Source organism: Silene latifolia, chromosome 6 (genome assembly GCF_048544455.1).
Source record: "Silene latifolia isolate original U9 population chromosome 6, ASM4854445v1, whole genome shotgun sequence".
Taxonomy (NCBI): domain Eukaryota; kingdom Viridiplantae; phylum Streptophyta; class Magnoliopsida; order Caryophyllales; family Caryophyllaceae; genus Silene; species Silene latifolia.
The window spans coordinates 135812534-135826988 of record NC_133531.1 but is presented as its reverse complement, the minus strand read 5'-3'; the positions used below and the strand labels follow the sequence as shown (position 1 = coordinate 135826988).

Below are 14455 nucleotides of genomic sequence, written 5' to 3'. Positions count from 1 at the left end.
TCGCTATATTTTCAAACTAGTTAAAATCTCGGGCTCTCAAATTTCTATTTCGTAGAGGGCATTACAATACCGTCGCGACCAGATCTCATTATAGACTTGGCAAATGGTCGGGTGAATTATAGATGTGATGTGATCCACACTGAGAATTCCAAAACTAATAGTATTCCCAAAAATTATTGAGAAAATCAATAAGTTAGGTATTAAATTTCACATGATCACCAAACAAGTGTAAAGAATTGGATGGAATTGAATTTCTTTGATAATTCAGTTTGTTACCAGAGGCGAGTATTTATACAATGACCGACTACCTTGCTATAGAAGTTTTCAATCTTAGAATTATGGTAAATACAAAACTACTAGTTTTAAACCCGTGTAAAATTGCACATATATGTATTTGGGCCGGTATTAATGTTTTTGGATAATTTTTTTTTTTTTTTTTTTTTTTTTTTTTTTTACATTTCTATTATACTTATCTAGTTGGTCTAAATCAGCGATCTACATAATTAATGTTTAAACTTGTTACAAATACTTGTTCACGTGCAATGGTTTAAGAGGAAATAACAAAGAATATTTTTTTAAAAAACATATATCGTACTATCTAGTTTTTAAAAATTATGCATGTAATTTATTCGCATTATATGTAATTCAATCCCGTAATTAAATGTAATTTCTTCTCGTAATTATGTAATTTTATTATTATTTAATTTTTTTTTAAAATTATGTTATTCATTTATTTGTAATTAGTTTCATTTATTCCGATTTGTAATTCATTCCGCTTATATGACATTAATTTCATTTATTCGGAATATATAAAATTATTTCATAGTATTATTTCATAGTATTTCTTCTAAGACGGAATTTGTCGCATGTTTGTATAGCCGAAATTCTGAAGAAATAAATACATTTCACATTAACGGGTCCCGCCATAACATGTATTTCCAAAAAAAAAAAGCTGAATTAATGACGTGGCACGCCCTGGATTGAGTATTGTCTTCTAAATTAATAAAGATAAGATTGAAAGTAAACTAATTTAGGATATTTACCTAAATAAGAAAGAGATATTAATTAATATCTTTAACAGGCTCCCGCAAGATGGACGAGCTGAAAGTGAGACCAATCTTGAAAAGCAAAAACCGATGGCGGTAACGTAACAACGGCTTTCTAAGAACATCAGCCAATTGATCATCACTAGAAATGTGTTGTACCCGAAGAGTGCCCGGTTGAACTCGTTCACTGACAAAATGAAAAGCTAAGGCCAAATGTTTCACTCTTAAGTAGAAAAATGGATTAACAGAGTAATGGGTCGCATTCAAGTTGATGTCATAGTAAGTGACGGGAGGACCAAAGGGAAGCAAACGAAGCTCCGTGAGAAGAGACTGCAACCATGTGAGCTCGGATGTGGTGTCGGCAATGGCACGAAATTCTCCTTCACTAGAAGATCCAGTTAGAGCTCGATGTTTCTTGGATGACCAAGAGTTGGCATTTCGAAAAATATAGGTAATGTACCTCGAAGTAGAGAGAAATGACTCTTTGTCCCCTGCCCAATCGGTATCATAAAAAGCGTGAACACGATGAGGAGAGGAACGAAAAAGTTGCAAACCAACATTACACGCACCATTTGTTAGATTCATTAATCTCTTATTAGACTCTTCTAATAACTAAGTGTTTATTAGTTTAGTCATAAACTAAAAGGAACTTATGCATGCATAACAAAATTAGAAAGTAAGAAAAGAAAAATCGATTATTCTTACAATGGGGGCCGAAATTGGTTTATACTAATTTGGTCTCCTACCAAATTAGTCTTCTTAAGTATATTCCAAATGCCCCAAAACTTTAGATCTAATAGAAAGATCCACTCCTTAAGGATTTGTACCAAAGAAATCCTTCTTAATACAAATATTAATTTGAAATACTAGAAATCAATATTTGTGTCCTTAAAATACTAATATTATGAGATTACTACTTCTAGTAATATGTAAATAATATTAGAGATTTATGTGAGTTTATTATTTTGTCAACAACAAAACTAGAGAGATAAGTTCTAAGTTAGAAACTTATGTAAAAATGAATTGTCTTAATTAGAAGAGAAAAAACTCAACTAATTCAATAGGGTGACCGGAATTTTCACATGGGAAGAGTGCCCAATAATTTTGCTAGTTGCTCTTCACGAGAGTGTAGGCATGAAAGCCTATAATTAGTAGGTAATCGTCATGTTACCCACTAATTAAAATAATTAAAGCACAAATCCTCCTACCCCTTCCATATTCACGGCACATATAGATAATATGGACCCATTTTAACTTTGTCAAATGTCAATTTGTATTGTGTGACAATTGGACATGTTACTAGACATGTAATTTAAATAATGCATTTTTAACAAATTAAAAATTATTATATAAATGAAATAAATCACATACAAAAGAAAATTAACTAGTAATTCACAATTACAATTACTTAAAATGGGTCATGGAATTATAAATCACAACTACTTGTATTTATAATAACCAATTTATTCTTATTTTAATTATTTCATAAACAATAAATAAACCTTAAGTAATAAAACAATTTAATTACTTAGTACGAATCTTATTTAATCGAATTACAATAAGATACGTATTATTACTCACAAAATCATTTGTTCAAATTAAGGAATTAATTAACTTATATCGTCATATAATTAATTAATTAATCAATTAAGAATGTTTCCCTAGAGGTATGACCTTAAGGGATCAACTGATCACCACTGTCATACGACAGTAATGTCAAACTCTAGTCAGCCAATCATTACCGATTAATATGGATCAGTTGACAATAAAATGTTACAATCCCTTATGTATTCTTAATATGAGATTTAAACATGTGATCGCATTATTGTCGAGGACACATACTCCAACAATCTCCCACTTGTCCGCGACAAGTGTGCGTCACCAATTCTCTTGTCCTATTACTATCTCTCACTCAATGCAAGGTGTCTTGCAGGTCGTACTTGCATTTGATCATATCATGAGTGGTTTCCTCGATCTAGAGAATAACTGTCTGACCGGAATTATCTACCATAGATACCTTCCAAGCGTGGCCACGCATTTCCAATTCATTGCTCCTCGAGTGGCCTTGAGATATAAGATAACCCTGATGGGGATGGACAATTCCTATTGCACTCTTCCCTTCGATTAGCCACAGCTCATTATGACCCAAAACATGCCCATTAGACCCCAATTACGAAGGTCGCCAAACATAAATCAAAGTCACTCTGAAACTGTGCCATCTTAGGCGAACTGTCATCAGTCAAAGAATCGAAGAATACCATAGTAGCTCTCGCCACAAACAGGCTATAAAAATTTTCAGAACTCTATAAGCCCGACAGAGTGTCCCTCACAGTCTACCTATGTGATCGACTAGTCATCTCTTATGACTCTATGGCACTTGAACTTGCCATCAATCGCATCACACTCTAGTTACTTTAAGATGTCACCTCATGTAAGTAACAAGGGGCGAGTACTATGTTAATCCAGTTCACTTAAATGGGGTTCAATCTTGTCTCAACAATCCCATTTGGATGTAATAAAGTACAAGATGAGTTAACGATAACTCAAACAATAAATGTGATTATCACACATGAGTAGTCAATACCATATTCCCACTCAATGTCTTATAATCATAAGTGTACTTATGCACTTGCTCAACGCAATAAAAATTTAGCTTGTGAACATACCATGTGTCCAAGTGTTCAAACTTTGTGAATTGCGATTTCCTTCAATTTCATGTTATCCCTTATAGCATGAATTTTACTAAGTACATGTCTAGACTTCATACTAGACATAGGTTCTTAAGTTTAAAAGAAGCTCTTACTGTTATCAAATAACTTGTGATGTGGGTTTCGGTGGACAACACTACTTATAGTGTTATCGTACACCACCTGATCACAACGTACTTAGGTTCATTTCGTAGAAACTTGCAATGGATGACAATAAAATACACTTTCTAGTCTTTTACTCCTTATCTCAATAATCTGCCTAGGATTTTCACAAATCCAAATGAGTTTGGAAACTAAAGTTTGTGTAACCTCTTAACACACAACATGTTATTTTTCCAAACTCTGGAACTAACAATTAGTTCTCCTTGAGAATTCATGACGGTTTCTGAAGGCATACCAATGACTCTCATATTGGTAGACTTTTTATCGACTTATCATGCTTCAAGCATTTAATTCATCTAGGACATGTGCATTATGGCATACATGATTATACTAATGGCGGAAACATTAGCAATCAATCCATGTAGACAATAGTTCTTAGGTTCGGTAAATAACCATGACTCTATCATGGTAATTCTATATTCATCGACATGAATAACCTACTTAACTAGTTGATTTCTTTAAGATAAAGGATCATTATCAACATAAGATACCTATCTAAGTGCCAATCCAACATCCCATGTTTTAATAGATTCACATGATTTCCAATATCATCCAGAATTGAAAACCTAAATATTTCTTTATAAAAGACAGTATATGCTCGTCATTCCCAATGAGTAATATGTTATGCAATTCATGAAGGATGATTTCTCCTACTAAACTTCATGTCTAAACATGCCTGTCACCGACTCCCACTCAATTCCACATGTTTCGTTTTTGACAACTCATTCGAAACATTACATGAATTGGAATGATCATTGCTCTTCTAAGTTTTAGTTAAAACCATATATGTCATTTACATATCCCTTTCAAAATACCCATTTTGAAAGTGGTCTTAATACTTTACTTTTTTTCATAATGAGTTATAGCAATGATTTGAATCCTTAGCATAATTAACACTTAACTTAGCTTTCGTAGACATTTACATGCCACTCTATGCAACCTTCAATCATAAATATCTATTTACCTTGGATTGGTCTCAACAATCCCAAATAAATCCATTTACGTGCATAGATGCCATTTTAGTTTCATAAGGCTCTTAAGTAAAATGTCAAATTTTTAAAATCTCAAGTTATATCCCTTTATAGATCAAAATCTTACATTCCAAGAACATCTTCTTTTGGTCTCCTCACGTAGTTTCCTCAAGAACATCTTCTTTTGGTCTCCTCATGTGAAGAGTTTGTGGCTAAATTCACTCCCACTCTATCTTTAGGAAAAAAGCCCTTTTTCTTCAAAGATAGTCCTTGAGCCACAAATAATGATGGTGAAGGAGGAAAAACTTATATCAACTTAATGGTGATTTAATCGAGACATATAGAAAGGATAATATAGACTAGATGATTTAAATTTGATAGGTGTATCAAATAAGGTTAGCAACGTTCCCTTGGGTGAGTTCAAAACTCAATTATAACTTCATATATAATTGATCTTACATAAGTAAGTTGTGATTTTAGTCACAATGGCATAAGAAGAATCAAATTCATAGCTTATGGACATATAATGACTCAATCATTATAATTGTCTATTTGATCAATTTAAGTCGATAATCTTATGTTTCTTAATGCAAGTACTGTATGATGACAAATTTTAGAACAAACGATACGATAAGGTAAGTGACTTGGGTTGGAAACCAAGTCACGAATATCCAAAATACAACCATTGTTTAAGGAAACAACCAAATTTCCAAGTCGAACAAGGAAATCAAAATAGTTCTAAAATTTCAAAATACAACATGAAAATAAAGACAAAACAAAATAAAACCAAGCTTCCATCGATCTAGCATCATGGGCGGCTACATCTAGCTTCCATCAAGAGTTTCTAGGCTTGCTTTTCTTTGCCCTTGTCCTTGCTTGGATGCCCTAATTACAATAATAAGGGTAATTATCACAACTTGTATCAAAATAGCAAAGATGAAATCGAAACATAAAAGATAGGGATAGTAATTTACCTACTGAAATAACTTTTTCAGCTTTGATATCGCCAAGGTACTTATGACAATTTTTCTTCCAATGCCCAACACCATTACAATAGTGGCATTTGTCCCCGGACGGGGCACCCTTCTTGGGCTTAGAGGAGCTAGCTTCACAAGCCTTTATCCTTTGTTCTTGTAGGGAGTTTGCTTCTTTCCCTTATTGCCACCTTTCTTGAAATTCTCTTTTCTCTTATGATTAATGTTGAGCACATCCTTGGTGGTGCTAACACTTAGCCTCATGTCCCTCTCGGCTTGCACAAGCATTTTGTGCAATTCATCGAGGGATACTTTCAAGTTTTGCATATTAAAATTCACCCTGAATTGAACATATGCCTTAACCTTGTTTAAGGAATGAAGAATTCGATAAATGATGAGTTCCTCGGGAATCTCTACCTTTTGCAATTTTAAGGTCTCAACATGCTCCATAAACTTGAGCACATGAGGGCTAAATTTTTGGCCCTCCTTAATGTTGAGATCAAAGAATGCGGATCCCGCTTCATATTGAATGATCCTCGGAGCTTGTGAAAACACGGTCACAAGTTTCGTATAGATCTCATAGGCGGTGCTAACCTTTATATCACTCCTTTGGAGTTCGGCCTCTATTGAGAATATCAACACATTTTTGATCGCGTCCGACTCCTTTTGGTAAGTCTCATAGGCTTGCCTAGCGGCGGGGGTATACCTAGCAGTAGGTGCGGCGGGAGAAGCCTCGGTAAGGTAACGAATCTTATCGTCATCCTCCGCGGCCAAGCGAAGTTGAGCGTCCCAATCGGAGAAATTGGACCCATTCTTTTCTAATTTACAACGATCCATGAAGGATCGGAGCCATGAAACATTGGTGAGAGTGTTCGAGCTAGTGGTTGCTGATGAATTTGGAGTTGCCATTGCAATTGATAAAACAAATTTGACTACAAAATTAAAAGTGAAGGAATTAATAAGCATCTATTGTTTTAATAATACTTGTAAACATTTTTTTAAACAAGTTTTAAGCATTTATATAGTCGATTCATTAATCTCTTATTAGACTCTTCTAATAACTAAGTGTTTATTAGTTTAGTCATAAACTAAAAGGAACTTATGCATGCATAACAAAATTAGAAAGTAAGAAAAGAAAAATCGATTATTCTTACAATGGGGGCCGAAATTGGTTTATACTAATTTGGTCTCCTACCAAATTAGTCTTCTTAAGTATATTCCAAATGCCCCAAAACTTTAGATCTAATAGCAAGATCCACTCCTTAAGGATTTGTACCAAGGAAATCCTTCTTAATACAAATATTAATTTGAAATACTAGAAATCAATATTTGTGTCCTTAAAATACTAATATTATGAGATTACTACTTCTAGTAATATGTAAATAATATTAGAGATTTATGTGAGTTTATTATTTTGTTCAACAACAAAACTAGAGAGATAAGTTCTAAGTTAGAAACTTATGTAAAAATGAATTGTCTTAATTAGAAGAGAAAAAACTCTACTAATTCAATAGGGTGGCCGGAATTTTCACATGGGAAGAGCGCCCAATAATTTTGCTAGTTGCTCTTCACAAGAGTGTAAGCATGAAAGCCTATAATTAGTAGGTAATCATCATGTTACCCACTAATTAAAATAATTAAAGCACAAATCCTCCTACCCCTTCCATATTCATGGCACATATAGATAATATGGACCCATTTTAACTTTGTCAAATGTCAATTTGTGTTGTGTGACAATTGGACATGTTACTAGACATGCAATTTAAATAATGCATTTTTAACAAATTAAAAATCATTATATAAAGGAAATAATCACATACAAAAAAATTAACTAGTAATTCACAATTACAATTACTTAAAATGGGTCATAGAATTATAAATCACAACTACTTGTATTTATAATAACTAATTCATTCTTATTTTAATTGTTTCATAAACAATAAATAAATCTTAAGTAATAGAACAATTTAATTAATTAGTACGAATCTTATTTAATCGAATTACAATAAGATACGTATTATTACTCACAAAATCATTTATTCAAATTAAGGAATTAATTAACTTATATCGTCATATAATTAATTAATTAATCAATTAAGAATGTTTCCCTAGAGGTATGACCTTAAGGGATCAACTGATCACTACCGTCATACGACAGTAATATCAAACTCTAGTCAGCCAATCATTATCGATTAATGTGGATCAGTTGATGACAATAAAATGTTACAATCCCTTATGTATTCTCAATATGAGATTTAAACATGTGATCGCATTATTGTCGAGGACACATACTCCAACACCAATAAGGTTCCTCAATATATAAGCACTTAAGAGCGGTCCAATGAAGGTCCTTGGGTTCTTGCATATATTGGGATAACTTATTAACGCTAAAGGCAATATCAGGACGAGTGAACGACAAGTATTATTGGAGAGAACCAAGGATAACACGATAGTCTGTCAAGTTGCCAATCTTGGAGCCACCTTCACGAGTGAGTGAGGGAGATAGTGCCATGGGTGTGGGAAAGGTCTTGGTATCAAGTATTTTAAATTTATCAAGAACGTCATAGATATATTTGGACTGAGTAAGGAGCAACCAAGAAGAATTAGGTGTGACTTCAACGTCTAAGAAATGGGATAGTGTACCCAAATCCTTAAGCGAAAATTGTAAAGACAAAAACTCAATAAACGAATTGACATGATGAATATTACGACTCTTGGCGACAATGTCATCCACATAAACAAGAATATATAGTGCATGGGTATTTTTATGTAAATAAAAAAGCGATGGGTCAGCCAACGAGCTAATGAAACCCGAGGCAAGGAGAAAATATTTCAGAGTGGTGTACCAAACCCTAGGAGCTTGCTTAAGACCATAAAGGGTTTTGGATAGCTTACAAACGAAGGTGGGGTTCCCGGGATGAAGAAAATACGGTTAGTGCACATCATCGGTTAAGGTATCTTCAAGGAAGGCATCATTAATGTCTAACTAACGAAGATACCAACCATTGGTGAGAGGAATTGATAAACCATATCGGGTTTAACCACAGGACTGAACGTGCCCGAGTAGTCTAACTCGTGCCTTTGAAGGAAACCTTTTGCTACAAGGCGAGCCTTCATTCTACTTTTCAATGCTATTATCGGCTTTGTATTTGATGCGACATATCCACTTACATCCAATCATACTCATGGTGGTTTGAGGAGGGACAAGAGTCCATGTTTGATTTCGTTGAAGAGCATCGAACTCAAGTTGCATTGCATCACGTCATAATGGGTCAAGTAAGGCTTGTTTAACAGTTTTAGGAAGGCGGAAAGAGGTGACAAGTGTAGCGAGTTTCGCGTATTTTGGGTTAGGTTTTAACAAATTAAACTAAGAAATTGAAATTGAACACAAAAAAATTATAACTTCAAATATATAAGGATCAAACGAAGTGAGAGAGAAGTAAGGAGAGCTTACATGTTCCTCTCGCCGGAGTGGTGGTGGTCGGAGTGGTGGTGTTCCTCTCGCCGTTTCCTCTTTGTTTTTTGTGTTTGTGTAAATAAATTAGTAAAGTAAGAGAGATGGGAGAAAGTCCAGTGTTTTCAAACCCGGTAAAAGAAAGGGCGATTGATTTGGCGACGGATGAGAAGTAGTCGCCATTTTGGCGACTGAAAACGATCATCATTTCTAAATTTCAGTCGCCCGCTCACTACAAGAAAAATTGTTTTGGGCAACAAACAATTTTTTTTGAATTTTGTCTCACAAATCCTGCATTTCGCCGCCCAAATATTTGTGCAATGAATCTCAAGTCGTCGTGGCTTTGTCGCCCTAGGGTCGACGCCTTTTATAGTATGTGCAACGACATTGTTCTTCGTCACCGATGATTTGCTTTGTGCAACAAATTCATGTTGTTGCCCAACTAAGTGTTTGTGCAACGAAAGACTGAGTTTGTCGCCTATAAAGTGCCTTTCTGGCATTGACGTATTTTGTTGCCCCTTTCTATATGTGCAACGACACCACCTATCGCCTTGCCTGAGTTACTTTGTGCAACAAAATATTTTGTTGCACAATACTTATTTTGTGTGACGAAATGATATGTGTTGTTGCCATAATGTCACTTGCCCATCTCCATGCAGGTGTCTAGTTAAACAATATCTTGCAAAAACTCCAATCAGTTCAAGTTGCCGGATAAATAATTTTCATAAAAATATATAATATATATAAAATCATCAGTAAGATTAATACATCCGATATGCTTCTTAATACATATTTCATCCACCTCGAAGAAGTTTAATATGTACCAAAAATAAAGCCTCAAGGAGCTAGCTAAAACATTTAGATCTAAGGCTTCGGCGAAAAGAATCTCATGCTTTTTTAAACTAGCCTGATAACATGATAAGTTTATTGAGCGTAAAACTTTAATGTCTTCATTCATTCAATATGGTATGTAATAATTACAAGGCATAACATAAGATGGGCTTAACAAGCCAATACGCCTAATAGGCCTAACAAATTCAAACAATTCTGAATCAAATTAAAACGCCTCTGATCACGCCAAAGAGCCGGTAGTGTCACCCTTTGATGAAGATGTTAGCGGTTGGTTAGACCCGCCACTGTAAATAAAGGCCGGGTGTTGGGGCACAGGGAGAGACGCAACATCAGTGTAAGAGTTAAGCATATGGACTAAGTTGGACATAGTTGGTCTCAAATTACTATCCTCTTGAACACACAGTAATCCCAATTGAACACATTTTAGGACCTCATCATATAAATATGAATCTTTTAATGTTGAATCCATAATTTCCATGTATTTCTTGTCTTCCCAACTTCTCCATGCCTGCGGATTATAGTATTAATAACCAGTCGCATATATTGATAATCGGCCATATGTCTACGACAAAAATTCGCATTACTGGTTATATGTACATCACACATAACCAAAGTGATAAACTTAATTTAAGAAATTATTTAATCCTTCACAACAATTATTATATAATCAGCTCGAAAAAGATGAAACATGAAAATTAATTTGTCAAAGAAGGTCAATAATTCTTACATGGCTTAAAAGGCTTTCGCGTCCTTGTTGTTTAATAGACGAATCACTTGTCCTTCTTCCGCTAACAATCTCCAATATGAGCACACCTAAGGCATAGACGTCTGATTTAGCTGAGAATTGCCCATGATATATATACTCTGGTGCCATGTAACCGCTATTCATGACAAACAATACGGTTATAGTAAGTACAAATATATGTCGCATCCTAACAAGGTGATCAGTTAAATTTTCAATTGTCTTGCTAAGGCCTTGTTCTTTTGGACTTAATTTCAGTTCAGTTCAGTTCAGCTCTTCTCTTCACAAATTAACTCTTACTTCAGTTCCGTTCAGCTCCATTAAGTTCAGGTCAGTTCAGTTCAGCTCTATTAAGTTCAGTTCAGTTCAGACAGTTTCAGTCCAAAAGAACAGGGTCTAAGTAAGACTAGAGTTACAAATAAAGAAGGTGCGACTTACTGAGTGCCAACAACTCGAGTTGGATTAATATGAGTTTGTCCAACATCACAAATTCTTGCTAATCCAAAATCTGCAATTTTTGGGTACATTTCGGAGTCTAGTAAAACATTAGCAGCTTTAAGATCACGATGCATCATTCGAACTGGACAATCATCATGAATGTACATCATTCCTCGAGCAACTCCCTTGATAATCTCAAAACGACGTGACCAGTTCAATTCTGCTTGTTTTTTACGATCTGTGTACAAATGTACAATATGAGCTACTAACATATTTGTCTAAATAACATGCATTGATACAAAAGTTGTTCGGAATGGGGTTTGTGAATGGTACCAAAAATGAAGTAGTCGAGACTCTTGTTCTCGAGAAATTCGTACACTAACAACGCTTCATCATCAACTAAGCAATATCCTAGCAATTTAACAAGATTTCTGTGTTGAAGTTGTGCCAAGAGTGCAATTTCATTTTGGAATTCTTTGTCACCTTGTCCTGAACCATTTGACAATCTCTTCACTGCTATTTCTTGTCCGTTAGGTAACGTCCCCTAATACAAAGAAAAACAAAGAGATAATATAGTACGGACTACGGAGTATATACAAATTATTATCATAAATTGAATGACACATAACTTATTTGGCACGTAAGTTTTGTTCCATGCCCTAATCGTAAATTTTACCTTGTAAACGATCCCAAATCCGCCACGACCAATTTTGTTTTCTCTAGAGAAGTTGTTAGTGGCGATTTGAAGATCCTTTAATTCGTATTGCAATGACTCAGGCGTTACTAAACGACCCTTGTTGCTTCCTGTTGGAGATTGAGAACGAAGTTAAAGAAGAAATGAATTTCATATGTAAATAAGTTATGTGGACACTCTAGAATCGTTCAAATTACCGTCTTGGACGTTTGTCTCAACATCTGATCCTTTCTCTACATCCTTAACATCCCTTGTTTCGGCTACAATTAATTTTGGTTTCCTTTTTCGAATGAAGATGATTACACCTACGATTAAGCAAATGACTAGGACAACTCCTACAACTATGCCGATAATAATCTTGATTTTGCTTCCTGCACGACAAAAAGAAATCTTATCATAATGATATGAATTATATTAAGTCTAAGAAGAAAACCATTTTAATCGAAAGGTAAGCGCATGACGAATGAGACACATCCAATCAATAGATTTGTATTTAAATGCACCCTTCACATGAAAGCTTCTTGAATGTGAAGTGTGGATGTTCTGGAAGCCTAGTCTTCCTCCGTCCCGGCTATTTGTTTGCCTATTCCATTTCACAAAAACTCTCACATGATGGGGGGAGGACCACTGAATTTCTTTCTTTTTTTCTCTATTATGTCTCCCACTAAATTAGTGGGAGAGGGTCTCTCATAAGACCTACTTTGCCTAAGTCTCCTGAGAGGTCTTTCAATAAGTTTATTGAGAGACCATTTTATAATTTCAAGAAAAAATGATATCAAAAATAATAAAATAGATACAAATCATGATTAAAAGTAAAATAAGTATATTTATTATGTAAAATAGGTACGAAATTTACCGATATCATTTACCGATTTCCACATCCTAAATCAAATCCAATAGATACAAATCATGATTACATGATTTACCGATTTATATATTAGGTCGAGTTTGAGTTTAGTCAATAACAACAAAGTTATATTGGATTTGATTTAGGATGTGGAATTGTGGTTATAGACATTGTTGGGTTTGGATCTTGATCAGGACCCAATATAAAAAAAATTTGATCCTACTGAACCATATCCTAAACAAATCAATCCCCATTTGAAATAGGGAAATATGAAAAAAAAAAAAAAAAAAAAAAAAAAAAAAAAAAAAAAAAAAAAAAAAGTCTTGTACAATCTATTCGGAGTATTATTTATTTCAGTTGATCTCCCTTCGGATGGGCTATTTTAGTCTGAAACAAAAAGACGAGATTTTGAAACCATTTTACAGTCAAATGTGACCACTTTGGAAAACAAGTTACCATACGTTGTACCCCTAGCTGGACCATTGTAGTTACATTTGACCAGGTTACAAAATGACAAATGGTCCGTCTGAAATAAAAATTTGTGTATTTATTATAGCGTTTTCTTAACATCTATATTAAAACATTGGATTTGGGATTTATATACTCCCTCCCATTCAAAATAAACCTCCCTATTTCCTTTTTCGGTTATTCACAATAACCTCCCTATTTCCTTTTTTGGTAAGTGTTTGTGTGGTCCAAATTTAATTGTATGGTGGGGTAGTGTATTTGTGTGGTCCAAATTTAATTATATGGTGGGGTAGTGTGTTTCCTTAATTTTTGTGCCAAAATGAAATGGGAGGTTTATTGTGAATGAGAGGGAGTATGAATTATGTATGTTACTCAAGAACATTACTTATGTATCTCAATTAACATTAATGTTTTTTTTATATGCTTGATATTTGAAAGTTTCTTACCTGAAGGACTTGTAGATGAATACTCTGCGTTATTTCCTGTATTACGAGTTTGCGCAAGTACTAAATCAGCAACGAGATACTCCGTAATACATTAGAAAGAATTTGATACTACATTGGTGATGAGAACAATACCGGAGCATGAGGAAGCAATACTGTCGCCGAGACCACAATTAAGTAAGTAATTGTCTTGAAAGCTTTTAGTTGCAATACAAAAGCATTCCGTGCTTTTAGTCTTGGTAGATTGCAATAACTCACAGCAAGATGGTAGGTAACTTGTTTCGCCACTGTCGCCGCATAGCCGATGAATATTTTCCTGGCAACTTATTGAACTCGCCCCTTGTGCCGACAATGTCACTATTCTTGTCGAAAACATTACCATAAACAATATCGCAATACACATCGTCTCCATTATTATCCTCGCTCTTTGCTATATTTGTCTATAGCTAGCAAGGGAGTATTTGAAAATAGGTATTGTTATCATCTAACATGTATTGAACACAATATTACAAGAAGTGATCAAACTAAAAGGAGATTTTCCAATGTTGATATGATTATAATTGGCTCCATGACTAATTGGACCTAATCTTATGTAATGCTTATTCTAATGTCAACTATAATTTGAAATTACTTTGAGAATCCAAGTTGTAGCTTTG

The 14455-nt window shown here is 34.3% G+C and overlaps 1 protein-coding gene across 1 annotated transcript; it reads right to left on the bottom strand.

Moving 5' to 3' along the window:
• Positions 1 to 10387: 10387 nt before the first annotated feature.
• On the bottom strand, positions 10388 to 14211 carry LOC141588758 (putative cysteine-rich receptor-like protein kinase 20). The gene is made up of 8 exons (XM_074410184.1): positions 14058 to 14211; positions 13803 to 13862; positions 12239 to 12412; positions 12024 to 12151; positions 11681 to 11891; positions 11348 to 11585; positions 10895 to 11048; positions 10388 to 10675 (listed from the first exon to the last, which is right to left on the bottom strand). Exons 1-8 carry the CDS (start codon positions 14209 to 14211, stop codon positions 10388 to 10390), a joined length of 1407 nt encoding a protein of 468 aa, XP_074266285.1.
• Positions 14212 to 14455: the final 244 nt, after the last annotated feature.

Excerpts from the sequence above, each read along its gene's own strand:
- LOC141588758 (XM_074410184.1), bottom strand. The coding sequence starts at position 14,211 with ATGGAGACGATGTGTATTGCGATATTGTTTATGGTAATGTTTTCGACA. Across the intron at positions 13,863-14,057 it reads AAGTTACCTACCATCTTGCT|TACTTGCGCAAACTCGTAAT; the intron begins GTGAGTTATTGC and ends TTGCTGATTTAG. Across the intron at positions 10,676-10,894 it reads GCGAAAGCCTTTTAAGCCAT|GCATGGAGAAGTTGGGAAGA; the intron begins GTAAGAATTATT and ends TATAATCCGCAG.